At 39.8% G+C, this 27,434-nt stretch overlaps 1 protein-coding gene across 17 annotated transcripts in view; it reads left to right on the plus strand.

Moving 5' to 3' along the window:
- The first annotated feature begins 522 nt into the window (after nucleotides 1-522).
- Nucleotides 523-27,434, plus strand: part of LOC142078941 (uncharacterized) — a 42,959-nt gene continuing 16,047 nt past the window's right edge. For 3 of the 17 annotated variants that reach the window (XR_012672414.1, XR_012672413.1, XM_075142270.1), the window contains exons 1-9: nucleotides 524-700; nucleotides 1,018-1,109; nucleotides 2,094-2,162; nucleotides 8,257-8,290; nucleotides 16,114-16,164; nucleotides 18,111-18,188; nucleotides 21,162-21,298; nucleotides 21,832-21,951; nucleotides 22,476-22,506. Coding sequence is in view for 14 of the 17 variants with exons in the window: in XM_075142270.1 (XP_074998371.1) it covers nucleotides 1,035-1,109; nucleotides 2,094-2,162; nucleotides 8,257-8,290; nucleotides 16,114-16,164; nucleotides 18,111-18,188; nucleotides 21,162-21,298; nucleotides 21,832-21,951; nucleotides 22,476-22,506 (595 nt within the window). In the remaining 3 variants the exon portion in view is untranslated. Of the gene's footprint in view, nucleotides 701-1,015; nucleotides 1,110-2,093; nucleotides 2,163-8,256; nucleotides 8,291-8,754; nucleotides 8,783-14,975; nucleotides 15,177-16,113; nucleotides 16,165-18,110; nucleotides 18,189-21,161; nucleotides 21,299-21,831; nucleotides 21,952-22,475; nucleotides 22,507-27,434 lie in introns of those variants that run through there. The other 14 variants (XR_012672415.1, XM_075142271.1, XM_075142275.1 and 11 more) reach the window with 14 other exon arrangements.

The raw sequence follows: 27,434 nt of genomic DNA on the forward strand, positions 1-27,434 counted from the left end.
CTTTTCTGTTATTTTTTGTACTGTTTCCTCAGTCTGCTTTTAGAAGGAACTTTCAAGTGTATTTCTTAAATTATATTTTACATTTATTACCAGTCAGAAGTGTAAAGTTAAGACATTTTAAAATAAATATTTGCATTTAAATTAAAACCGTTGCCGAGTGTGTTTCCTGCCTCTTCTCCAAGGCGCGGAGGCTGCAAGCCCCACGGCCGAACTGCCGGTCCCGGCCTGTCTGCGGCTCGGGGCGCGGGGGGGGACGCCGCCGTTACTGCCCGTTATTTCGGTTGCGCTGGCTTCGTCCGGCCCGCCAGGGGTCGCCAGGAAGCCGCCGGGGAGGGCGGGGCTGCCACCCCCGGAGGGAGGGGAGGGCTCAGGCTCCCAGCCGCGCGAGGCAGCCCTGGCTCCCCATTGGTTGAGGCGGGCGGCTTCTTGCCTATTGGCTACTTGCCTAGTAGCGGGGGCGTGGCGCTGGGGTTGTCGCGGGTTGCGCCCGCCGGGTGTCTCCTCGTCGCTGTGGAGCAGCGGAAGTGACGAACGGGGCGGGGGTCGAGGTCCCGGATGCCGCTGGGGGCGCGCGCACTGCGGGGTTGCTGTCGTTACCGGCCCGCCTGGGGACGCGCCGGCAGGGCGGTGGGGGCGGCGCCGGGCCTGGGCGCCCCGCTGAAGCAGGCGGCGCGGGGCAGCGGGTAAGAGCGGCGCTGAGGTACCGCCGTGCCTTCAGCGGGTCGCGGGGGAGGCGGGAGCAGCGGGGCTGTGCGCGGCCGGAGAGCGGGGCTCCCTGGGGGCCGCCTTCTCTGTGAAACCTCTCCGGAAGGACGGACGGGGAGGGTACCTTCACCGGAGGGCTTAAGGCTGTAAAGGTGTCCTGGTGATAAAAGATGTGGTTTCATCTAGAAGTGCCTTGAAACAAAATAATCAACTTAATTCATCCGAGTAGTGCTTCCCTCCCTCCCCCAGTTGTTTGCTGAAAAGTACGGTATAAACAAGAGTTGGATTTACTTTTGTTTTTATTGTGTGCAGTGAACCAGTTTTGCAGGATGAGCACTGTGACCGAAGAAGTTAAGCCAGAAGATGGCAAACCGGAATCTGAAAAAAAAATATTTTATTGTGAAGTGAGTGCGTTTCTTGATGGCTTTTCAGACTATATGCTAAATGCAGCCCTATGGTATTAAAGACCATGCTCTTAGAAATGCAGACCTAACTTAGGTGTAGTGTGGCGAACTTGTAAGTGAGAGCAGCTGTTAATGTGGAGAATAATGTGGTCAGTCCCTGGAAGAGCTACTTGTCTTAGGATTCGGTGAATTCAGTTTGTTCTTAAGTAGTCACAAGTGCAATATAATGATCCTTAATTGTAGTGTTTCAAATCTCTGTTAAGTATTTCTCATAGGCGACTGTAAAGGCTCATTTATCTCTAAAGGCTACAACTCTGGGTCAGAACATGTTAAATTTGTCAATCATATATTGTTTTAGCAGTGAATTTTTTTTCTGACGCATTGAACTTCTGGGACAGTATGTCAAGAGAATAGACAATATTAGCGTATATTAGTCATTGCTTTTTTTAGCTAAAGATAGTAAGAAGTAATTGTAGATCTGTATTGTCTTCCATTAATTATTGTAATGGTATGTGTGTGTCTGTGGATCTTAATGAAATGCAGATGTCTTCCTCCATTGTTTTTCTGATCCCTTTGATGTAACAATGAACAGAGTTGCAGTTATTCTAGGGCATCGTTTTGTCTCTGTTCCTTTCTAGTCACTCTATGATCATCCTTTTTTTTGGCTTTCCAGCCTGGAGAAGTTTAGAAAACTAAGAATCCAGAAAGTGATGGTAGGAGAGAAGGGGGAGGCTCTTAAAAGATTCGTACCACCTGGTATATTTAAACATGTATTTAAGTATCATTTGAACAGATTTGCATGCTATTTCTGGTCACTTTAGTGGTATGCTGCTCTCCTAAATGTCACTTGAATTGTACTGTTTAAGCCAAAGAAGACCTTGAGAATTATGCTGTAGAAATGGATGTATTTCCAGTTCTTATACCTCACCAACTACAGAATATCCATAGCATAACTGAAGATGTGCTTTTAATTTATCTTTTTAGGTTTGTAAAGTTCCATGTATGAGTTCTATAAGTCTTCAGTCACACTATCGTGGTGCAAAGCATAGAAAGGTAACCTTTTTCCATATTAAGTGTATGTGCAAATTTAATCATAAATCTGGGATTCTTGTAAAATGCTGTAATTTATTTCACATGGCTTCAAGGGCTTATTTAACTCATTGGTAGATCTATAACAGTAATTTGCTTGAAAAATCCCAAGAAAAAGATGAAATGGGAGCTTCACAATGCTGTTTTGTACGGCATGTAACTTGAAACATGAAATGTACCTAAAGGTAAATGTGTCTTAATTGTGAAACTAACATTTGAGTTACACGGAATTCACAGATGGTAAAAGAATGCAAACTTCTGTTTTGGATGGAGTTGGTAAAAGTACTGCTCTGTTTTCCAAGTCTACATAATTCACCTGTACTTTGAATAAAACTAGCTTACTTGTGGCTTTGATAGTAAGATCAGTTCAGATTTCCTGCAGGAGTTACATAGGCTTAGCTACCAAGTCCTATGGTTCTGTTTGTTTGAAGCATCTCAATAGCAACTTCCTGGTTTACTGCCTTTGCTTGTTTTGTGCTTGAATTATTAGACAACGTTCTGTGAGGCTGTATTTAGAGACGAGGCTTTTACAAACGTTGTGTGACTGAACTTTTGACTGTTGATTGACTGATGATTATCTTTTGTTTAAAATTCCACATTTTCAGTCTATAAAGTTGAGATATACTCAGTTGTCTGTACTAACTACCCTGTTACTTACCTGATTGCTGTCATCAGATTGTTGTGGCACTGAAGTGCCTGCTCTAATGTTTTCTTAATGACATTTTATTCTTCCTGGAACACTAGACTAACTGCAATACTGTCTTTCTCAAGTGTTTGTGTGCCCCTTTTCTTTCAGTTGTAGATGAGGGGCATCTCCCCACCTCTTGGTTTTCAAGACAGATTAATAGTAGTATTTTGTTACTTATTTGCTGATCACTTTAATAGTGTTGACTCTTACTTGAATCAGTGCCTTCACTTTCTCCAAACACTTTTTTTCCCCAGGATTCAGTCGTCTTGTCCCCTGTTGATCCACTAGAAGTGTACAGTACTGTAGTATTTTTCATGTCCTGCCAAATATTCTTGCTAATGCAAGAAGTTGTTTTGGTTTTGTGGTTGTTTCTTTTTATTTCCTAACTAACCTTCAGAGCCTTCATAGCAATCCAATTATTGCTGTTTCTGCTTTTTTAAAGTGGAAAGACTAGTGATTATTTTCTTAGAAAATCTGCATGTAGTTTTCCTTCTGTTTCACTCTTGGAAATCAGTCTATGCTAGGTACATCTGTCAAACTTTTTTGAGTTAATGAAGGACTGCAAACTGATAGTGAACAAGAGTCAGGCCGGTTGAAACCCGGATGCTTGTTGGTTGTTAAATGTTGGTGCTGGTGTGTGGAGTCCTGGTAAGTCACGTGACTGCATTTCTGTAGGAATAACTCTCCAAGATTGCATCATCATTGTTTTCAATTACCTCTAATTCCTCACTTTAAATTATGAAATCTGTTGTATGTTTTGGCAGAAGAAGATCAGAATTCATTGAGTTATCACAAGAAGTTTTTGTATCACCAAGTTTGAAGTAACCGTAAAAGTCCTGAGCTTATGTTCCTTTTTATACAGGCTAGGTGTTGATAATGAATAGCGCTTAGTTTGTTTGTTACTAGAGGAGCTCCTGTGCAAAATAATACCAAAGAATGTCCTGGCAACATGACAAAATGACGAGAAGATCATAGTTCTTTACCTAAATCGCAGCACTGGCCAACCCACCAGCCATTTTTTATTATTTTAGCCAGATGACTTTTTTTTTCTTTCAGCTACCCATTTGTTTTTAAAATGGCATTGGTAAAGATACTTTGTGCTTGTCCTTCACCAGAGGAAGTTTCAAAAACACAAGAAATAACTCTTCATCAGGAGAAGGACAGTCACTGGGAAAATTCCAAGAAACAAATATAAACACTTGCTACATGTGTGAGATGATTCTCATTTCATTGGCATTTTACTTTGAATAGCTATAGGAAACGTAGGCGTTATTCTGAGTAGCTGCACTAGCAAAGCTTGACTATCTGACAGATTTGTTGAAATACTTCAGTTGACTTTGTGTACATCGTTATTGTATCTCTGATTTTTTTGGTCACCTGGGTAGCTTGGTTGTTCTGGATTTTGGATAGGTACATGAGATATTTATATAGGTTACTTCTGCATACCTTTGTTTCATCTTTATAGGTTGATTGGTTTGCTCACCCGTATGTCAGTATCATTGACTCCTGAACAATAGCATCAGAATGCGTAGTTTATTTGAAAAAAGGCCACTTCCCAAACATCTAAGCATACTTCTTAGATAAATTGTATTGAATGCATTGCTTCCATAAAACTAGGGAGATTTTTGTTAGTGACCTATGTATAACCAAAGAATTAAGTCGTCTTTTTTTTTTTTGAGGAAATCTAATTCATATGTGCTACACTTCTCAGACTCCGGGGATATTGCTTTTGATGAGTTAGAGATTTTTAGGGTGTTTATCCTGTACTGATTCTCAGTCTGGGTGTTTGAACTGATGGTGCCTAAATCATTTGCTGCTGGAGGGGAAAATGTAAATAATATCTGTGTCTTCACGGCAGCTTAGGCAGAGTACCCAGATATGTTATAAATTGGACAGAACTTTTACTTGTACTTTTACCCAGAATATCTTGTTACTTCTCAAACTAAAAGAGAATAAGTCTATACCTAAAGCCTTGTGGAATTCCTTTGTCTGTGTTGGAGGCTAATAATTTGGTGCATTAAGCTGAGTCTACATACTTAGAAGAAAGTGAGTCCTGAGTTGTTTCATTTTTATTTGTATATTTGCAGGCTTAATGCTCTGTAATCCACTGGATTGATGTGTGATTGATTTCAAGGCGTAGAAATAGACTGGATGACATGCTGCATCATAAAATAGAAGTGATTAGTCAGCGCAACGACTTTCTTTCTAGTTCTAGTCTCAGAGTAGTTGCTCTAGTCAAATAATAGATGATCAGTTATCTAATTAGATAAAATTGTTGCCACTTGCATTCTATGATATATGAAACTTAAACATAGAAGTTCTCAAGTCTTTGAATGTTTAATTTACAAAATATTAGGTAATATTTTAATTCTATATGGTATACCTCTTTAGAGTTCATTTTGTTTCTATCCCTGAGAGTTGATTCTTTGTTGTGCCAAGAGTTTACATTTCTCACTGACTTCAGTTTTCATGCTATGATGCTTTCTGTGTCCTTGAACTGGAGCTTGAGTAATAAGCAGAATACACATCTAATTTTTTCTAGTGCTGATAGTTCATGAGGCCAAACCCCTGTAAAAAATACTGATAGACAAGACCACAGTACAAGGTTGTGTATATCTTGTGCATCGAGTGCCTTATGGCCTTTGTATAGTTGCATACTGATGGGTTTTGTTGCTGAATAGGTATTGTTGGGGGGGTGGGTGGAAAATGCCTTAGACAAAATAGCATTCATACATATGCATATAGTTCTTAGCTCTTTGGAAGTTGGAATTGGCTTGCATTACATACTTTGAAAAATAGTTGAATGTTACTTTTAGCCATTATGGTAAAATGGTTAGAAAAGAATGTTTATATAAGTTTACTAATGCTTTTCATTGAACCAAGTCTGTAAGAACAATGAGGGATATACTGCATGAAAGGTGGGTTTTTTGGTTTGTGGGGTTTTTTTTTTGACAGCTGAGTAAAAAGCTAGGCCCTTTTGAGAGAGCAGTCCCCAGATAAAATATACCTGCTATGCAAATCCTGGAATATGATATGTGATATATTTTATTCTGGTTTTGCAAATACTAGTGCTCAGTTTGCTAGAGAGGAAATCCTAGAGTGGAATGTGTTTTCCATGTTTTGAACAGCCCTTTGCAGGTACGGCACCAGCAGAAGAGTGTTGCCTCTTCTGTGAACTGTGTTTGGGGCACAGATGAAGAAGATTGTTCTGGTTCTGTCAAGGATTCAAGGTTCCTTGCCCTCCCTTCGTAGCTGGGGATAGATAGGGTAGAAGTGCCTACTGTGTTCCAAAAGGAGAGGAATCTGTATTCAGGACTCTGCAACCTCATTAGAAACAAGGAATGTTCAGATCTGTGAAAAAGTTGTTAGTTTTTGTCTTCACCATTTTAGTGTTCTCACTTCTGCTATACTTCTTGCCCCTGGTTGTCATGCATCAGAACCTGTGGTTGAAAATACCTGATGTACAGGCAACTTTTCTGTCCTTTTATATGGTGTTAAAGTCAACCATGCTGGAAAAGCATTTTAATTGGATATCTTTGTGTTGATACTTGGAATGTTAACATAGCTAGGTTTCAGTTACAGGAAAATTGCGTTGCTGTTGTATTGTTTATATTTGGTCTCAAGAAGTATGCTGTTATGTTCTGCAGCTTATCTTCATGATCCAAAGAGGCTTAAACTGTAGAACTTTTCTTTTGCAAAAAAACTTGGATTTGCTTAGTCTAAGCTTGAAGGGTTAAAATAAATAGAATTTCTGTGTATGGGCTGCTAACATCTACCTGATATGATTTCAAGAGTGTATATATTTAGAAACAACTAGATTATGTTTACATAATACTTAACTATGCATGTGAAACTGTTTTGTTAGGTAACCCGTGAACTTGAATTATGTGGAAAACTAATTTATGCAGTAGCTCTTACAGATTACAGTGTGTGCGGGAGGTTTAAACCCTAAAAACCAGCAGTTTTTGAGTTTCGGCTTCTCAAAGTTAGACACTTTGTTAAAAGTTACCCTAACTTTTCATAGTCTTAGCTCAAAAACAGCTGTTGCAACTTGCAACACATGACCCAGGACAGAGAATAAGTTTCTTACCTAATGTGTGAGAATCTTCATTCCTGATGTAGTTTTGGGTTTTTTGCTTGTTGCTTTTTTTTTTTTTTAAAGAAACCTCAAGAAGGGATTAGAAGTAAAATGGATCCATTAGCTTCAGTTATGGAACTCCATTTCTAATATTAACAAAAGCAGTAATCCAAGTGCAATCAAAGTCAAAGTTGATTGTCAGGAAGAAACTCTCTGAGCAGCAGCTCACAGTTGCTAACATTTTCTACTCTTGTCTGGAAAGTTAGGTATTAGCACCTGTTTGTTGTAAAACTCTGTAGAATGACAAATAATGAAAATACTTGCAGCAGCATAACTACAGGGGAGACTGTGCCTGTATTCTAAGCTCATAAAATCCTGCTGAGTTCATACAACACCACCCACTCTCTGTGGCAATACTGGGACTTAAGTAACTTCCTTTTTTGTAACTGCCATGAAAGAACAGTTATTTGGCTTCTTAAACAATTAACTATTGTGTCAGTCTTGCTTCCTACTGAATTGTCACATTGACGTGCAGCATCTCTTCCATGCTACTGAATACTGAAAATATAGCACTCAACTCCATGGACTGCTCTGATCATTCTACTGGTAGAATGATCACGCTTATTGTTTCATTCTTGTAAATGGCAAGTTTGTGTTTATTTGCCAAAAAGTTCTCAAAATGAGTCAGGATCATTTTAGCCATGTTCTGAAATGGAAATTTTAGTTCTGCTTTTCCTTAGATTCTGCCAAAAAGCAATCTGTTCTGGATTCAGCTGATGAAAGCCACTTTTCCCGTTCATGATATGAATGAAATTTCAGGAGATTTGGCTAGCTTTAAGGTTTAGCCAAATCCACTCAAAATGGTGGGGGAACTCCTTTTTGTTAGTTTGTTTTTCCTTTTGGGGCGAGTTTTCTTTTTCTTCTTTTTTGTTGGAACTACAGCTTTTGAGAACTTTAGGAGCTGTAATCATGCAGAACTCAAAGTTTGGTCTGGCATCCTTGAGACGTTGTGTTTCAAGCCGTAATCATCTCTTAAAACTTCATTAATGACAGGGCTTTCTTGAAATTAACTTTGTATTAACTGTAAGTACACTTTTGTCAGTACTTCCAGCTTTTGCAGAAAATTATAAAGGCTCTAATTTTTCCTATTTGATAATGGAAACTTTGGCCTGTAATGTAATTCATCTGCAAAGGCTTCTCAGGAAGTACAGGGTTTTTCCTTCAAATGGTGCAGCACATTAATTTCTTTTTCTTATTTTATTTTGGGATGACTTGCATCTTCATAATTAAAGAAAGAGAAAGCCCTGAGACCCAAGACTGTCTATTGTAAGTATAACACTTTTTTCTTTCCAGCCTCTAGGATAGCTATTGCTTGGGGATTTTAATGTTTGTTGCTTTTCTAGTAGTTCAGGTATTTGCATTTGCCAGATTTATGTGTCTATAACTGTGTTTCTCTTTATATGCTGAACATTCTTCCGAGATTTCTGTCTAGTGGACTGCTCAGCAAGGAAATATTTTAGAGCATGAAACCTTAATTATGCCTTTCCCCATCTAAATATTTTTATATCTATCTAGTAAAGGGATGGATAGTCAGTATTTTAGTTTCTTACCTTCCCAGGCTAAACCGTCTCTCACTTTTCTGTCAGCTTTATGCACTCACTGCTAAGCTTGAGGCAGTATGCTAAGAAGCTAAATGAGCAGGCTAACGGAGCACTGTTGCAGATGCAGCTCTACCAGTGCTGGAGTTGCCTAGCTGCGTCACAGGAACGTTCTGCCTTTCTTTATTGTAGGACTTGGAGTAGCAAAGACCTATTCAAGGTAAACTCAGTTGTTGGGGTATCTTTTCCCCCAGAAACTGAGAATGTGCATCCAGACTGTCATATGTCAATGAAAATAAGAGTTGTGGTGAAAGCTTGAAAACGTGAGATATAAAATTAAAATCTTGTTGTAAAGGCACTGATGATGACGTACAAGAAGCAGAGAACATTGGCAGATACGGGAATACTGATAAAAACCAATGAGAAGATTAAAAACCAAAATGGTTATACAGTCAGTCACCACAAGAAATAAGCCTTTCAGTTCTACTTTATCTTCTTAGCCTGTTCTCCTAAGAAACAAGGCTTACATTCTGGCTTTGTCGTCTGTTCCCCAGTATCTTTTGAACCTCTAAGCCTTTTTGAACCAAGTTGATTAAGGGTTTCTGAAAATACACAGCTGCACAGAGGAGAGTGATGGTGTCAATCCTCTACTGAGGGAAGTGCTGCAGGCTGAGCTCACCATTTACTGGACCCTGAAGAATCAACACAAGAGAAAGATTTGGAAAAGCACTGGTCAGAGTCTATTTTCTAAGAGACTGGGCTTCATTAGCGGCTCTTGTGGTTTGGTGTTGACAAGAGAATAGCAGTGCAAGACATATCATTCAAGTGTGTGAAGAATTATGAGACATTTTACCTCAGCAGACGCAAGTACTGCGTGCAGAACTTCTCTTTTTAGAAATACTGGTAATGAAGCTCCTTGACAGAATTTCTGCAAAAGTTCTGGAAACATATAGGTCTCATCAAAATCCAATGGATTGTATTTATACCTCAGCAACAACAACAGGTTTGTTTGGCTGTGGGCTAGTGGTTTTAGTGGAAAACAATTTCTAGGGATTTCTTTGTATTTTTCATCAGAAACGGTCATTAAAAGTAATACTCATTAACTGAAGAGGTTCTTGCTTTAAGACCATAAAATCTTGTTTTGGAGGAGTAATGTAAAGGATGCATGGGACGGAAAATGAGACTTGAGTAAGAGGAGCCTGTTGCAAAGACCTATGCCTTTAGAAAACGGTACTGCTTAATGTACTTCAAGCTCAGCATTCCGTGGAGAATTCAGGTTAAGAACATATGCTCATTACAAACACCGCATCTCTGGAAATGTCATAGGTGAGAATCTTCCAACTGTGGTGTATCTTACAGAACAAGAAGAGATGTTAAAATATCTGATCATTAAAGTGCAGAATCTAGACATGAATCTTTGGTAAACAAGTTAGAGCTAACTTCTGGAGGAGTCCCATGCATCACATGTCGGAAGCATTGCAAGATGTGCTTTAATCCAGAGAGTTTTGTGTCTCAGTAATCATTTTGAAGCAATCAACATCTTCTACTTCTAATATGAAATGATTATTCATACTATTGATGTCTCCTTTATTTTACTTTATCCATATTGAATTCTGCTTCACTGAAGATCCAGATATGGGAGGCCAATTTGCAAGCCACTGTTAGGGTTTATGTGTCTAAAAGAGGCTGAAATTTGGCCTGATGAAGTTTATTTGTATGTTTTAGTTGTGTGGGGTGGTTTTTTTTTTTACAGTAGAAAAACTTTCCACCTGAGTAACTTTTCAAAGATGGCAGTTCAGATTTTATTTTGGGGACTGCAGTGCAGAATTATATGTTCAATATATATGTATTTATATATATATATAATCATTGAATCATAGAATCGTTTAGGTTGGAAAAGACCTTTAAGATCATCAAATCCAACCGTTAACCTAGAACTGCCAAGTCCACTACTAAACCATGTCCCTAAGCATCTACATGTCTTTTAAATACCTCCAAGGATGGTGACTTCACCACTTCCCTGGGCAGCCTGTTCCAAGGCTTGACAACCCCTTTGGTGAGGAAATTTTCCTAATATCCAATCTAAACCTCTCCTGGCGAAACTTGAGGCCATTTCCTCTTGTCCTGTCTCTTGTTACTTGGGAGAAGAGACCGATGCCCACCTCACTACAACCTCCTTCCAGGTAGTTGTAGAGAGCGATAAAGTCTCCCCTCAGCCTCTTCTTCTCCAGACTAAACAGTCCCAGTTCCCTCAGCCGCTCCTCACAAGACTTGTACTCCAGACCCTTCACCAGCTTCGTTGCCCTTCTTTGGACACGCTCCAGCACCTCAATGTCCTTCTTGTAGTGGGGGGCCCAAAACTGAACACAATATTCGAGGTGCGGCCTTGCCAGTGCCAAGTACAGGGGGACGATCACCTCCCTGCTCCTGCTGGCCACACTATTTCTGATACAGGCCAGGATGCCATTGGCCTTCTTGGCCACCTGGGCACACTGCTGGCTCATATTCAGCCGGCTGTCAACCAGCACTCCCAGGTCCTTTTCCTCTGGGCAGCTTTCCAGCCACTCTTCCCCAAGCCTGTAGCGTTGCCTGGTGTTGTTGTGGCCAAAGTGCAGGACCTGGTACTTGGCCTTGTTAAACCTTACGCATGCAGAACTTCTTGAAACTCTCCCATGGATGTATTACCAATTATACAAGTAACTGTCCCTCAAGAGCCAGGGGATCCAGGAAATTCATTGTACTCTGTTACTGAGATACAAGAATAAATTCTGAATTTGCTTGGCCTTTGTTTTTTCATTTTAAATAGTTGATGATTATGAACAAAAATTATACTGTGAATGTGGAGTTAAGTAGTGAAGTCTTGTGAATGAGCATGGAAAGTATGGATATTCTTAAATTAAATGCACTGTGTAAAGTATGAGTCTGGTATTATTTCAGGATATGAGGTAATGAGATGCTCCTGTTATTGCTGCTGGATCTGCAATCTTGTTCTAATGTTCATGTTATCAAATGCTCCAGTGAGAGTGAAGTGTGGCAGCACGACAGAGCTGGAGTTCAAAGAGCCAGGAACAAAAATGTATGGATGTTGTCAAAGTGAAGGATGAGTTTTCTTGGAAATCACTTGGGACAAAAACTGACAAGTATCTGAAATGTACACTATCTAAAGAAGAACAGGTAGTTCAGAAGGTGAGGTTTGACATACTTAAAATGTTGTACACCAACATCTGGGATTTCTTCCTTGCTGCAGAATTAAAAAAAAAAAAGTTCCGTTGTCAGTAGGGAGAACACAACCCATACTACTATCATTTGTAAACCAAAATTACAAAAGACAAATTACTTGGATTCTGAGTGTTTTCAAATGGGACATGCTGTGTACAGTATCCTCTCTGAACTCATCAAAAGTAACTCTTCATAATCCAGAAATGATAAGCGTGAGTCACCTGACTGTTTAACTGTACAATCTTGTTGACTTTGAAGTCAGTTAAGTCAGGAAATGCATCTGTTTCCAGATGATTGTGTTTGGAGGAGTACCACTTTCTGTAAAGTATTTTTGTGGTAATGATGGAATTGGGTATCTGGGGTGGTTTTTTTTTGCCTGCTCTCCAGCAGTTCAGAGGAGAGCAACTTAATGGAAGATGTGGGAAGAGAAGATGCTGACATTCTAGGACATTAGTAAGAGAGTTAAATCAAAGCTCAGTTAAGTATATAAATTTCAGTCGTGATTTCTTTGTACAATGATATAATTGTACAGATGGAAGACTTCTTTCAGCTCTATTTGAAGCAGTTGCACATATGTATTCATGGATAAGCAGGGGAAGAGACTGAACATTGCTTTCTTTCCTGGGACCTTTTGGCCAAAGCAGACAGAATGTTGAAAAACTTTTTGCTTTGAGCAAAAGGCATTAAATGATGGGGGAGTGCCAGTATACATGTTAGGTAAATGTTCCCTAGGCAATAGCAAAATCCAGTGGTTTACTACTAAAACAAGGCAGCTCCAACAAGGTAGGAGGCATAGTATAGAGTATGAGCCCTATTAAAGCTATTTCTGGGCTGCCTGGCTTTATTGGTGAAATTAATTTGGCACAAAGAAGAGTGGATTAATGGAATTTTTTTGCACAGCCTCTGGAATTTTTCTTGCGTTACAGGAAGTACTTCTCTTGCAATGATACAAATGAAAAGTATTGAAAAGTGTGATAAGGGGTGTTGTAGGTGTTTAGTTGCTAGATCTAGCAACCTGCATCTACATTCTTCAATGTAAAACCTTTAAGTAGCACGATGAGTAAAGAAAGCTTGATTATGGTCATTCTGTAAAGCATGGAGTCAAGGGGAGGAATCAGATCTGAAGATAAGCTGCATTTATTTAACAGCACTGACTACAAGTTCTTCCTCCAGTGAAAGCACAAATGTCATGTATTCTGCCTTGGGTTCACCAATGACAACCTTATCTGTATCCTGATCAGCATTTCAGCTTTATGATATAAGATAAATTTACTTATTTTAACATGTCCCTCCATGCTCACTGTCTGTCAGGCATTGATTAGTACGCATAAGGTACTACTGCTACATTTTCAAAGAAGGGAAATCTGGAAGTTCTTTTCTGAGTTACAGACGAGAAGAGAAAATGTTTCAGAAACCATAATAATAGAAGTACTAAGATTGAACACTACTCCCCCTCCCTTACCACCTCTCTTGGGGAGTTCCCCCATACAATGGAATATAGAGTCTTTGTGCACTTCACCTCTTGTATTCAAAAGTGAATCTGCAGTGCTGCGTCCAGTACCTCTTTGTTGCTGCTGAATAACTGAACTGACAATGTCTGTCCTTAAATTCTGAAACATAGCTGTTTTATTTCTGGCAGTCATTAGCAATGTGTGTGCATTACAAACACACGTATAGATGTAAAAGGTGGAGAACAGAGAAACGTGTTCAGCGCTGTGTTATTGCATATTGAAAGGAAAGGGATTTTTTGTTCATGTAGATAACTAGTATCTGGAAAATACCCCTTACTAAATAAAATCATTAGTTGGAAGAGATTTCCTGAGACTGATTAGGTAATTTCCTAACCTCCTGATTGGAGCAGGACTACTGCCAGATCATCACTTGCTTACGGAAGCCTTGAACACCTCCAAGGGCAGAGAGTCTGCTACCTGTGTTTAATCAGTCTGTAGTTGCTCCCTCGTTTTAAAGAGGAATTTTATCCTACCATCTAATCTGTGCCTCCTAAGCAACTATTTCTGGCTGCTACTTGTTATGCTGTTGTCACATCCCCAGCGGGTTTGACTCATCTTTGTGGCTGCTGTTCAGGTATCCTTGCTGTTAGATCTCCTCTTAGCCTCCACTTCACCAGACTGAACAAGTCAAGCCCCCAAACCTGTTCTCATCAGTTATTTGCTCTGGGTTGTTTGTCTTGGTAGCCCTTCCACCGGACTCTCTCTGGTTTCTCCACATCCCGCTTGAACTGGAAAAGGATGGAACTAGACAGCCTCACAAGTCCCAAATAAGAGATTCTGAAGTATGCTGCCTGTGCAGTATCTCAATGTAGGGTTTGCCTAGTTTATGGGAGACTGCTTTTGGACAATATTCAGCTTAGCGTTCATAACTCTGAGGTTCTTTTTGACAGTGTAGCTGCTCAGTCAGCCAGATCACAGCCTGTGCTCGTGAATGGGATTATTTCAGCTGCAGAACTCTATACTTCTTATTACATTTCTTAAGGTTTCTTTAATCCTTAATGTTCCCAATGCCCTGCTCAACTGAAGCTGTGACATCGGTTGTATCCCCTAAATTACTATTGTCTCTGAATTTGCCAAGGGTGTTCTATGCATCCTCAACCAGGTTATTAATGATGATGTTAATTGTTGTGCACCCTGGAATCAGTCTTTGGGGTGCTCTGCTGCTTACTGAACACCAGGAAGATGGGCTGTTGATTGTTGTCCTTTGAGCGTGGCAGTCCAGCTGATTTTTAGCTCATTGGTCAGTCTGGTATGCTTTAAGGGAAAATACTGTTGTCTTTTGGTTTTGAGATGCTTAAGAAATATAACCTACATTATTAATAGCATTATAAAGCCCTGTGGCTAGTAAAAGTGAATTAAGTGTTAGCCTGGAAACCTGCTGTTGCTGAATGGAAGAGTGTCTTCAAGATCATAATTGCTTTTGTTAAACTTTTGCAGGCAGCAATGATAATATTTGCTAAATTCCTCCTCTTTTTAAAAAAAAAGAACAAAAAACTCAGAACCCCAAACTGCTACCTTCGGTGATAGTAGCAGTTACAACGATTTTTAACTTGACGATATTTGTAAACTTCAACCATGTTAAGGCAAACTGCACTGTGAACTGCTTCTGGCGCAATTCTCGGCAAATACAATTTGTTCCTGGAGGTAAACAGAAAATAAAGCACTAAAAATCTTATTTCACAGGTGCCTATTCATGTCATTTAGCATTTGGCCATGTTGTCAGTCTGCAGATGCTGGACCTGGAATCTAACTTGGACTTCAGGCACTAACTGAACAACTCTGGAATTAAGTAATTTTCATACTTGCAGAGTACCTGGAGATCTTCTTTTGTTCATGCTACCAGAGACTTTGAAGCTTTTTACTGAAAAAGATGGGTAACTTATTGTAAGAAATCAAGGGGGATATGCTTTCTCATACTCCTCTCTTATGTTAATATTGCAGAGTTGTTTGCAAAATGTTTACAACTCTAATTTGTTACAGCTTTGATACATATCTCTTAACTGCCTATCTTGCGCAGGAGGAGGAGAAAACCATTGATGTATACAACATGTTGTATTTGCCATGACTGTGGAAAACTTCTTCACTTCAAAAATAGGAATTACATGGGCAAATACATAGTTTAACTTGAACTTTCACTTTTTCCAGTAAATGAGTACTGGTATGTCATCTTGAATGCTGCAAATTAAAAAATACTGAGAACATAATTAAAGTGCGCTTGTGTGTCTGTGGATTTGAGGGAAGAGGGGGGCAAAGGAAAGAAGTTCCAAAGGACGGGAGTGGAAGTACCTTTACAAAAGCACATCTAAAAATTCACTCTGAAGCTCTGAGTGATTAAAAATACATACAGAAGCCTATGTAAAAGAAGATACTAGTTGGTATGCAGTTTAATGACTTTATGAATTGTCTCTGGGACTGTGTTTAGGCTCTAAACGTTTAGACCAGAAGTTTTTTGTCAGGTACCTGTAACACAGATCGACTGTCATGCACAATACTGAATAGTTAAAATAATTAAAATAACTAGGCAGTATCAAAAGCACTTAAAAATCAAATAAAAATTGAATACCCTGCTTCTGTGACATTCATGTGTTTGGTATATTGTGTTGGTGGGGAAGGGGAGTGGAAATGAAGACTTTTTCTTATTTAGAGCAGTAAAGTTACAAAAGGAAGGTGTAGCAAGATGGAATACTGCTATTACTGAGCCTATATTAAACTGTAAAATGAAAATAACTGTTCAAGTCTCTTAACTTGTTTGGATGATCTAATAGGTACTTAATAAAAGCAAGTGAGAAGAAGTAGTCTGACTGTCAAACTATTATTCTAGGTCCTCCAGCTCCAGTCCGAACTCCAATGAAGTATGAAACACAGAAACCAGGTAGCTGAATATAAATGAGATAATGGCCTTTTCAGATGCAACTTTGGAATTGGTGGTTTTGTTTTAATGATGACCAAAGCAGGTCGTTGATTATGGTTTGGGAAGAAGCAATGCAAGTTACCAAACATTTGAACCATTGCTTTTCTTATGTGCACAGGTTAATTTATGTAAGAAAAGATCCTAGGAGAATATGAAGTTATGAGTATTTTCGCAGCAAGACTTTCAAACTTGAGAAGTTATAGTTTCTTCCTGATTATCTGATAACATCTGATTTCAATGAATCTAGCTAATGTTTTTTTAGCTGGTGCAGTTTTCAACAGAAAATTCTGCAGCACGCATGTGTGTACACGTATGATACAGTGAAAGTTTGACAACACAAAAGCATATAAACCAAGAACAGTATGCGTTGTTTATTATCGAGATGATACTAAGACAAGAATATTTAGTTGTATATTAGGAAGCAAGAAGAAAATGACCATTACCTTGTAGAGACCTTGAACTTTTTTCTGCGTGGATCTTTCCATATTAAGCCCAAGAGACCACATGCCTATCACTGTCAGCTTGGGAACAGCCAGCTCACACTGAGAGCTACTGCACAGGCACACAAATGCAGGAGAACTGCATAATACATTTAGGTGTTGGTAAAAAGTTGTGGAGACTCATTACGTGGCACCAACTTGCTACGTGTCGCCTCTGTCACGCTATGCTACTGCTGCATGTCACCTCAGACAAAAAACAAAACAACAGAGAAAGTTTTTAACAAGACTGAAGTTTTGGTGGGAATGGGCCACACTGTTCCCATGGTACAAGGTGTCCTATCAGGTATTTACTACCATAATTAAAGTACAAGAGGTTTTCCATATAAATTAATGCTGGAACTTTGTGAATTTTTTTTTGTGTGCAGCCCTGGAGTTTGACTCAATGGCAGCACAAGCATATTCCTAATAGAGTGGATATTTAAGAACAAGCACAGAATTTCCTATCCTTCTGAAGTTTTATTTGTGTTTTGTTTTTTTTAAACCATAACCTGGCATCCTAGGGGGAAAGAATACAGTAACATACTGTTCAGTGCTTGTGCTATTTCTACTTGTTTGCTCCAATTTGAAGAAACTGGCAGCGTGTATGTCTCTTATGAAATTAATCAGTCAGTTAAAATACAGCTGTATATAATTAAGAGGATGCATTCTTCTGCACATTTTTTTTTTTCAGATTAAAAATATGTATTTTAACACTTCAGCATGCTCTTTTATAATGGCAAACATGTGAATGCCTCTTTGAGATTGTTTTGCAGATACATTTAGCTGAACTCTGCTGGTGCTCTGAGTTGACCAGGAATACTTTAAAAATGTTTTAGGCAGTGCAAAAACCAAGCTATTAAAACTCAGTGATTGAAACACTGCTAGTTCAGGCTCAGGAACATACTGACTGTGGTTGTGCAGCTTCTGGTCTGCCTGGAGTACAAGAGGCGTTTACTATCATAAGATTATGTGTTCGTTATTAGACTTAAGGTAATTCTTGAACTTCAGACTCCAAACAAGCAATCTCAGAATGCTATATGCGTATTAGGGTTTTAGGGGCAGGAAGAGGTTGGTGGCTTGCCTTTTTTTTTTTTTTTTTAATGAGAACTGACATGGTCTGGAGTATGCTACGAATGTGAACTCGGTATCTTTCCTCAGTAAATTGGATTGTGTTAGAAGGTCTGTTTGCATATTTGGTTCTCTTCTTGAAGACGTTAATTCCTTCCATGTAAAATTGTTATGGAAAACAGAGTGTGTTGGAGCCTTTTTGAGAGTGACTGAGATCTTGCCCATTTTCCTTACGAATTTCAGAGTGAAAATTAATTTTCTTCCCTTAAATCTCAATTAGAAACTCCTTTAATATCATAGAAATCATGTGCAAACTGTCTAATGTGTAATATCTCTTTATGCATATATTTTTTACTTTAGTGAAGAGAGGACTCACAAAGGACATAACCTGTCTGAAGGATTTTATGAATGATCCCAAAAGAGAAGAACCTCTAGTTGGTATGTTTTTTGTTTTCTAAATGGTATGTCTTTGAATTTGTGACCAAATGGCTTTTGTTTTGAAATAAAAGATGGAATTCTAGATACTGTTTCATTTTCTGTAAAGGTATTGAATAATTTATAGGATATATCTTATCTCTTATACCTTTTAAAGTTTAGCTTATTACTCCAAGTACTATAAAGGCCATCTCTTTTATTAACACCTTAATTGTTAGACAACTTGTTCCTGAAGGAGCCATCTTAGTAAAGAAGTTTTTCACAGAATGGTTGTTTATTATCAACGACCATCACAGAATGGTTGAGGTTGAAAGGGACCTCTGGAGGTCATCTGGTCTTAAGCCCCGGCTCAAGCAGGGTCATCCAGAGCAGGTTGCCCAGGACCATGTCCAGATGGCTTTTGAATATCTCCAAGGAGGGAGACTCCATGACCTCTCAGGGAAACCTGTGCCAGTGCTCGGTCACCCTCACAGTCAAAGGTGTTTCCTGATGTTCAGACAGCATCTCCTGTGTTTCAGTTTGTGCCCATTGCCTCTTGTCCCATCACTGGGCACCACTGAAAAGAGCCTGGCTCCCTCTTCATTGCACCCTCCCTTCAGGTGTTTATACATGCTGATGAGATCCCCTTTTAGCCTCTCCTCCAGGCTAAACAGTCCCAGCTCTCTCAGCCTCTCCTCACAGGAGAGATGCTCCAGTGCCCTTGTCATCTTCATGGCTCTTTGTATGTCCATGTCTCTGGTACTGGGAAGCCCAGTACTGGACACAGCACTCCAGGCGTGGCCCTACTGGTGCTGAGTGGAGAGGGTGGATCATCTTCAACCTGCTGGCAACACTCCTCCTCGTGCAGCCCAGGAGACCATTAGTCTTCTTCGCCACAAGGGCCCATTGCTGGCTCATCTTCAGCTTGGTGTCCACTTAGATCCTTTTCTGCCAAGCTACTTTCCAGCTGGTCAACCCCCAGCATGTACTGGTACCTGGGCTTGTTCCTCCCCAGGTGCAGGAATTTGCACTTTCTCTTGTTAAACTGCCTGAGATTGCCTTCAGCCCAACTGTCCAGCCTGTTGAGGTCCCTCTGGATGGCAGCACAACCCTCTGGTGTATCAACTTTCCCTCCCAGTTTTGTGTCATCAGCAAACTTGCTGAGGGTATGCTCTGCCCCATCATCCAGATCATTAATGAAGATATTAAACAGGACTAGACCCAGTATTGACTCCTGGGGTACTAGCTAGCTACTGGCCTCCAACTAGACTTTACGCCACTGGTGACTTGTCATCTGGTGATTCTTTGTGGTTTTCCATGGTGGGATATACGGGTGTTTCTGTCTAGTGAGATATTCTTCCTCACTGTCTTTGGGAATACTAAAAGTAATGAGATTAATTTTAAGGTTTTCTTTCTTTCTAATTGCTAGATGAGGCAACCATTAGGAGAGGATAAGCAGTGCTGCTTGTCAGTGGCCTTAGTTTTCCTAGTATGTCCTGGTGGCCTACAGAAATATGTTCCCCGACAAAGAGCTAAGTAGCAAATTTCCTAGTATTAGCAGAGAATTTCTCTGTTTAGTGAATTGTCTTGCTGTTACTCTACATACAGTATTAATATTAAAAAGCGTAGCAAATTATTATTATAAGCATTTTTATAGAAAAAGGTGGATAGCAAAGTGTTACTTTCTTGTATACTCAGTTCATTTGGTGATAGTTTATTTTCAGAGTTAAGATTTAGCAGTATAATACTGTAGTGGGTCTGAGGTGGAGTTGAATTTCTTCAGAGCAGCCTGTATGTTTTGGATTTGTGACTAAAACAGTGTTGATAACACACCAGTGTTCTTGCTGTTGCCGAGCAGCACAGCACCAAGACTGTCTTTTTTTTCCACTCTGGGTCCCCAACCCTCACCCCTTGAGTAGGCTGGGGGTGGGCGAGAGGCTGGGAGGGGACACAGCCAGGACAGTTGACCCAAACTTGCCAAAAGGATATTCTGTACCACATAATGTCATGCTCAGCAATGACAATTGAGGTGAAGGAATTAAAAAGGGAGGGGGGGCAGGTTTGACTTCCAAGGTGGCTGTTCAGAGACTGGCTGGGTGTTGGTCTGCTTGTGGGGAGGTGAGTGACTGGTTTTCACATGGAGTTTTTTGCTTTTTTTCCCCTCTTTCCTTCACCTCTTAAACTGTCTTTATCTCAACCCATGAGTTTTCTTGCTTTCGCTCTTCCTATTTTATCCCCATCCTGCTGAGGGGTGTGTATGTGAGTGAGCAAGCAGCTGTGTGGTGCTTGGCTGCTGGCCTGGGTCAACCCATCACAAATACCTAGTATTGGAAGTTATGATAATAGGGAACAGCTGCAAGTTTTTCCTATTTGTTTTAAGCTGCTTATAAACTTGTTACATTTAAGCTGTTCAGAGTAAAACTTTTCATGCTCGGTATAAGCCTCAAACTTAGAGATTTCTGAATACTTCTAAGGCATAGTCTTTCAGTCATTTCTAGAAAAAATGAAGAAAAATCCCATTTTCATTCCTGTAATTCTTAAAAGTTTATGGAATATTTTTAGATTATGAAGGACTCAATTTTGTGAAGTGATTATCGTCTTTCCTACTTGTGCTTTGTGCTAGTTGGTCACTGTCCAAATTATGTTTGACTAAGTAGTTTCAATGCAGTTTTTTAATCTAGACCTTTGCATGGCATTTCCTATTCTCATTCTCTTTTTTATATGCACTTCTCCATGAATTCTCTATTTTTGGTGGGCTTGCAAATCTACCGTAGACAGTGTCCTTTCAGAACAAAGCATTATAAAGAGATAAATTTAACTGATGTGGGTAATAAGTCTGAAGAAGTGTTGAAGTGATCCTGAAGAAGTGTTGAAATTCTGAAAATGGAATACTTTTATTTATTCATTTTGGCTTTTAATGAGCAACATTGAAGAGAATACATTCGTTCATAGTAGTCTGTACTAAAATATAGATATTTGTAACTCTTGCTTTTACAGGTTTAGAACATGTGGTTGAAATCAGATTTGAAGGAAGAAAAGAGCCGCATTATGAGTGCAAGCTGTGTGGGTTTAATACAGAGATGGCACCTATGATAGAACATCTTAGTGGATATAAACACAGAAGAGCATACATAGTGAGTAATTTTGATGAATTTCGATCACAATTTCTTTATGATACTCCCCTTTTATTTTTTTTTTCTCCCATATGATAAATTGCTGATGCTTGTATGGTTGACTCTTTATGGGTCAGATGGACATGAATAGCTATGAAGCTGTGAGCTATTGAGGAAGTGCGATCCAGAGGTGCGTGGCTGTATCTGCTCAAAGTCTGTTCCTAAGTGTTTTGGTTGCCTCCAGGATCAGGTTCCTAGAATGTTGTGGTTCTTTCTTATTTCTCGCATGCCTATAGCATTGTTGGATATGGTACAGAGCATGTTACCTTTTGGTAGCAAGCTTTGCCTAGTATTCATTGTTTGTTTTGAAGACTACTTAAGCAACTTTAACATTAAAATTTAATTAGTTGTGTTACAGAGAAGAAACTAGCTCATAATGTTCAAAAACATGTTTACCAGTCTTTTGGAAGCTTGTCCAAAAGGTGAAATGTGCCAATTTTTTAATATTGCGATGAATTTTGATATTGACCATTTCAAACTGTTTTTGTCAACAGTCTAAAGAATTTCCAGATAAAATGAAGAGAAAGACAACAGATGTAAAAGAATGCAAAGTCTCATTTCTCAGACGGATAGCAGGAGAGCTAGAGAAGGCTGAAGGATTAAAAATGTATAAGGTAATTGGAAGTAAACGTAAAGTATCTGGTAATGTGTCTTTTATCAGTGCATTTATGTTTGACCTAGTAAATTTTAAAAGTACTGCTGACAAAGCTTGTTAAATTTCTGTGTGTTTCTAGGAAGTGTAGTATTAAATTGAGCTAAGGCTTAACTTAAAGTTGCCCTAAAAAATCTGGGGAAAAGAACAGTAGTTTTGAAATTCATCTGAAAAAACAAAGTTGTTTATTTTTAAGAAGTTAGGTTTTTTAGATAGAAAATGTCCAGTCTGAATTCAGTGGTTCAGAAATTTTATTGCTTTACTTCAGTGGTTTTTAATTTTTGCAACTTAAATTTTCTCAAATGTAAGCAAATTTTCTCTCAAATTTCATTTATATTTACAAGATTATACATCTATAAAATTACGGGCTACACTATGCTGGGATAAATAAAAGTACTTGTTCTGTTTCTAAAGGCAGTTGCAGTAGAGACTGTTGTTATGAAGTTTTAATCAGAAAATCTAACATGAAACTATTTCTATTTCTAGATTGAAGGTTACATAAGACCAAGTACCTCGCGTAAGTCTATGAATTACTTGAATATAGTAGATTTGACGTAATTGATATTTGGCCTAATTTGAATTAGTAGTTGAACTCAAACAAAGGGTTTGACTGATATAAAACATTCAACTTGTAATAGCATAAAATGTTTTCAGAGATTTTCCAGTTTTTGTGAATTTGAAATGAGGGAAGAAGGGAATTGCCACACTTGCAGTGTTTGTTAGACATTTTTTAACTGCTTGGTTCTGGAGGCATTTAAGATAACTACAGTAGTTTGCTAATCAAGGAAAGTGAAAAAGTATGGAAAAATGGTATTTGATGGGTTTCTCTGAATAAGCTGATAAAGCCTTCCCCAGCTCATTTCAGTCATCAAAAGACATACATGCTGAATCACTGGTAAAAGTGGTAGTTACAGTTCTTTAGCAAGTCCATGGGAACAAGCAATGGAAACCAAACCCTCAAAGACAAACCCAGCATCTTCCCTCATACAATACGTTTGAGTTATGTCCTTTGTTACTGTAGATGTGCTATTGATGCTTAACGATGCCAACCTGAAGAAATATTTACTTGCTACCTTTTGATCCTAGTACTAATATCAGTGGGAAGGTAGGTTTGATTGAAATGGATGAAGGTTACATAGATAACAGAGTTTGTCAGTGTGAATCCTGCTGTAGTTGCCTACCATAGCAGTGCTTTTTTTTGGATTGATCATTGGTGGCTTCTGTGGATTGTACCTTTTAACATTGGTCTGCAAAACAAGGTGGCAGAGACACTTTTTGGGCTCTGTTTGTCTCTCTTGTGAAGAAGAGGGAATGTGACCCCGTAATCTAGCTCAGTAATTCTCAGTTCAGAATAAATTGACATCAACGCTTACTGACTTCTGTAGAACTGGAAGACGTTCTCAGATATCAAACTAGAACATCAAAAAGAGCGATCCCATCCAGTCCTACAGGATACGAAGAACTGGAGGAACGGACAAGACTGAAGTTAGCTGCAAAAGTGTTGTGTCATTCAGTATTAAGTTTTGCTCTGGGTAGGTGGTAAGGGCAATATCAAGTGAATTCCAAAATAAAAATACTCTAGTTATTTAGAAGAAAACCATGCTTACTGGTTTAGCAGCTGTGTGTCTTTAGATTAAATCACATTGGCAGAGAATGACTTCTAGCTTCAAAGCTCCCTTCTGACAGCAAGAGTGAGTTTAAGCATATAATCAAGAAAGGCCATTTGGTGGCACCTACTACTTTGCAAGTGGCAAAACTGACATTAACACCAAATTCTGGCTGCTGCAGAGATCATATGCAAAACTAAGATAAGATTATGTATTCTTTTATATATGTATACATATATATACGTATAAGAGGCCTTGAAGTGATTGATGTGTTGCTTTTCTTAAAGGAAAAACTATGGTATTTCTTTATTCTCTAAAGAGATATTATCTGTATTTTGTCTTGGGCTTTAGATTAAACATACTATCTTATTAAGGAAATTCCTATAACCAGTTACTCAAAGTAGGGGATTGAGCTTGAAGGCCTTATGACACTGTGATAAGCACAGTGTGGTAGTATAACATACGAAGTTCTGGTCTAATTTAGTCTCTGAATTTTGCCTGCATCATTTTTTTTTCCTTTCTAAAAACTACTCTTAATGCTGCTACGGAATACAGCAGCAAACTGGAAATAAGTCCAGAGATTTACTCTGCTATTTTGGACCAGGCTTTTCAGATTCAATTATTGCTTCCTTGAAGTTATAGCAGATACCTGGAGAAGCTTGTCTGTATCTTCAGTGCGGAAGTGATAACTCCATGCATCAGTACAGGATGGGAAGTGACAGACTGATCAGCCCCCCCCTAAAAAGGGCTTGATGATTATGGTGGATGCCAAGCTGAATATGAGCCAAGAGAACGCTCTCATTTCACATAAGGCAAATCTCATATTGTGATACTAAAGGAGGAGCACAGGCAGCAGATTGAAGAACAGTCTTATTCCCTACTATTTGATGCTGGTAAGACCAAATTTGGAATACTGTGTCTAGTTTTGTTCCTTCTAGTTCAAGGGGAAGATGGAGAAATTGGAGACGATCCAGCAGAGGATTATGAAGCTTCTCAGGGGTGAAGAGCATGTACCTAGGGTGAGAGTTAGAGGGAGCTGGGCTTGTTTAGAATGGGAAAGAGGAGAGTAAGGGGTGATCTTATAACTGCCCTTCAAGCATCTGTAGACTGCTACAAAGATGACAAAGCCAAAGTTGTTAGTAATTGCAGGCAATGTAACAAGAGATAGCAGCCACAGATGGCAGCTTGAGAGGCTGAGGAAAAACTTTTTTCCTAGAGGGTAGTTCAGCACTGGAACAGGTTATCCATAGGTAGTGAACTCTTCATCCTTGGGGGTTTTCAAGACCTGGCTGTACAAAACTAGAATCTTATGTTGGCAGTAGTCCTGGTTCAAGTGGGAGATTGGACTAGATAGTGGAACTGGAAGTTACTGTGTGGTCACAGAGCTATGACATCATCAGAATTGCAAAGATGTCATGCAATAGCTGGAGTGCTGTAATGGATCGATATGGGCTCCTTATGAAAGATGGCATAGAAGATGACAGTAGAAGTTGTGCTGGATGCAAGAGCACCTTTTCTGTATAGAGCCATGGCTGGTGGTTGTTGAGATCTTTGGGTCAGGACTAGGGGGAAGGCCAACAAGAACAACATCATAGTAGATGTCTGCCCTCCTTGAACAGGCAGTCTGTAGCAATGTCTTTACATAATGGGAAGCAATCTTCCAACTGCAGGTCCCAGTTTTCTTGGGGGGGACTGGCTTTTGCTGGAAAAGCAGCAGGGCAAGTTACAAACATTCCAAAAGTGAGTCGAGGCCAGTTTTTGATGCAGGTGCTGGATGAATCAACAAGAGGAAGTGTTTTGCAGAGAAGGAGAAGAGTCAGGAATGTGATGGTCAATGGCAGCCTTAGTTGGAGTGATCATGAGATGATACAGGTTAAAACCCTTTGGGGAATGAGGAAGTTACATATCAGACTAATTCTCTTGGACTTCAGGAGAACAGGCTTCAGCTTCTTCAGAAAACTAGTAGTCAGGTTCCCTTGAGAGGCTGCTTTGAAAGGAAAAAAAGCCCAAAAGAGCTAATCAGTCTTCAAGCAGAACCTCCTCAAAGAGCATTCTGCTGTCCAAGAATATGGGCAGACGTAGCAGGTGGCTGGTGTGTTTGAACAGGGAACTGTTCAAACCTTAAATCTAAAATGCTAAAAGGAAGCATACAGAGAACAGAAGCAGAGGCAGACTGCCAAGAAGAAATGTGTAAGAATTGCAGATGTATTTGGGGTGAAATTAAGAAAGCAAAGCTTGGCTGGAGGTGGAAGAAATATGAAGAGCAACAGGAAGGCTTCTGCAGGTATGACAGCAGCAAAAGAAGATGTGGTCCCACTGCTGAGCAAGTAGCCTGGTGGCAAAGGACATGGAAGAGGCTGAGATATTTGTAGCTTTCTTTGCCTTGGTCTTTACTGAGAAGGTCTGCTCTCAGATCTTTGTGCGTAATCGTAAAGCTTAGAGGAGAATGGCATTATCCACTGTAGAGAAGGATCAGCTTAGGGAAGAGCAAATTGAGCATATACAAGGCCATAGGACAAAAAGGAATGCTTCTGGTGTTGAGGGAGCTGTCTGCTCTCTAAAGTCTTTGAAAGGTCATGGTGATCAGAGGAGTTCCTGGGGGACTTGAAAAAAACCAAATACGCTTATCTTCAAAAGTAAAATGTGGCTACAGGCTGTCCCAGACCTTATAAAAAATTATGGGGCAAGTCCTCATGGACATCATTTACTGGTGTGTGAAGGTCAAGAAGCTGACTGGGAATAGCCAGTGTGGATTTACCAAGGACAAACTGCGTTTGACCATCCTGATTGCATTTTGCAATGACAAGGGCTGGCTCTGTGGACAGGGGAAGAAGGATGGATGTCATTTTAACTTCAGCAAAGCTTTCAGCACAGTCTCACATGTTATACTTACAGCCAAACTCAGGAGATAAGGTAAGTCTACAGGGTGGATAAAAGGTGGCTGAACTGTTAAGGTCGAAGAGTAGTTGTCAGTGATTTTAAGTGTGTTGCCCAGTTACTAGTGGCATTCTGTGCTGGTTTTGGCTGGGATAGAGTTAATTTTCTTCATAGGAGCTGGTATGGGGCTATGTTTTGGATTTGTGCTGGAAACGGTGTTGATAATACGGGGATGTTCTAGAAAATGCTGAGCAGTGCTTACACAGAGTCAAGGCCTTTTCTGCTTCTCATCCCACCCCACCAGCGAGGAGGCTGGGGGTGCACAAGAAGTTGGGAGGGGACACAGCTGGGACAGCTGACCCCAACTGACCAAAGGGATATTCCATACCATATGACGTCATGCTCAGCATATAAAGCTGGGGGAAGAAGAAGGAAGGGGGGACATTTGGAGTGATGGCATTTGTCTTCCCAAGTAACCATTAAGCATGATGGAGCCCTGCTTTCCTGGAGATGGCTGAACCCCTGCCTGCCGATGGGAAGTAGTGAATGAATTCCTTGTTTTGCTTTGCTTGCGTGTGTGGCTTGTGCTTTCCCTATTAAACTGTCTTTATCTCAACCCACGAGTTTTCTCACTTTTACTCTTCCGATTCTCTCCCCCATCCCGCCTGGTGGGAGTGAGCGAGCAGCTGTGTGGGGCTTAGTTGCTGGCTGGGGTTAAACCACGACACATTCCTCCTTGGTTTCTCCTGGGGCCAGCACTGTTTAACATGTTCTTTAGTGACCTGGATAATGGGATAGAATACACCATTGTCGAATTTGTCAGACTGGGGGAATGCCTGGTATGTGGTAGAGCAAGACTGCCATTCAGAGGGATCTTAACAAGCTGGTGAAAAGGGCTGTCAGAAACTTCCTGAAGTTCAGCAAAGGTACATGTGAAGTCTTACACCTGGGATGGAGCAAC

Source organism: Calonectris borealis, chromosome 2 (assembly GCF_964195595.1).
Source record: "Calonectris borealis chromosome 2, bCalBor7.hap1.2, whole genome shotgun sequence".
NCBI classification, from domain to species: domain Eukaryota; kingdom Metazoa; phylum Chordata; class Aves; order Procellariiformes; family Procellariidae; genus Calonectris; species Calonectris borealis.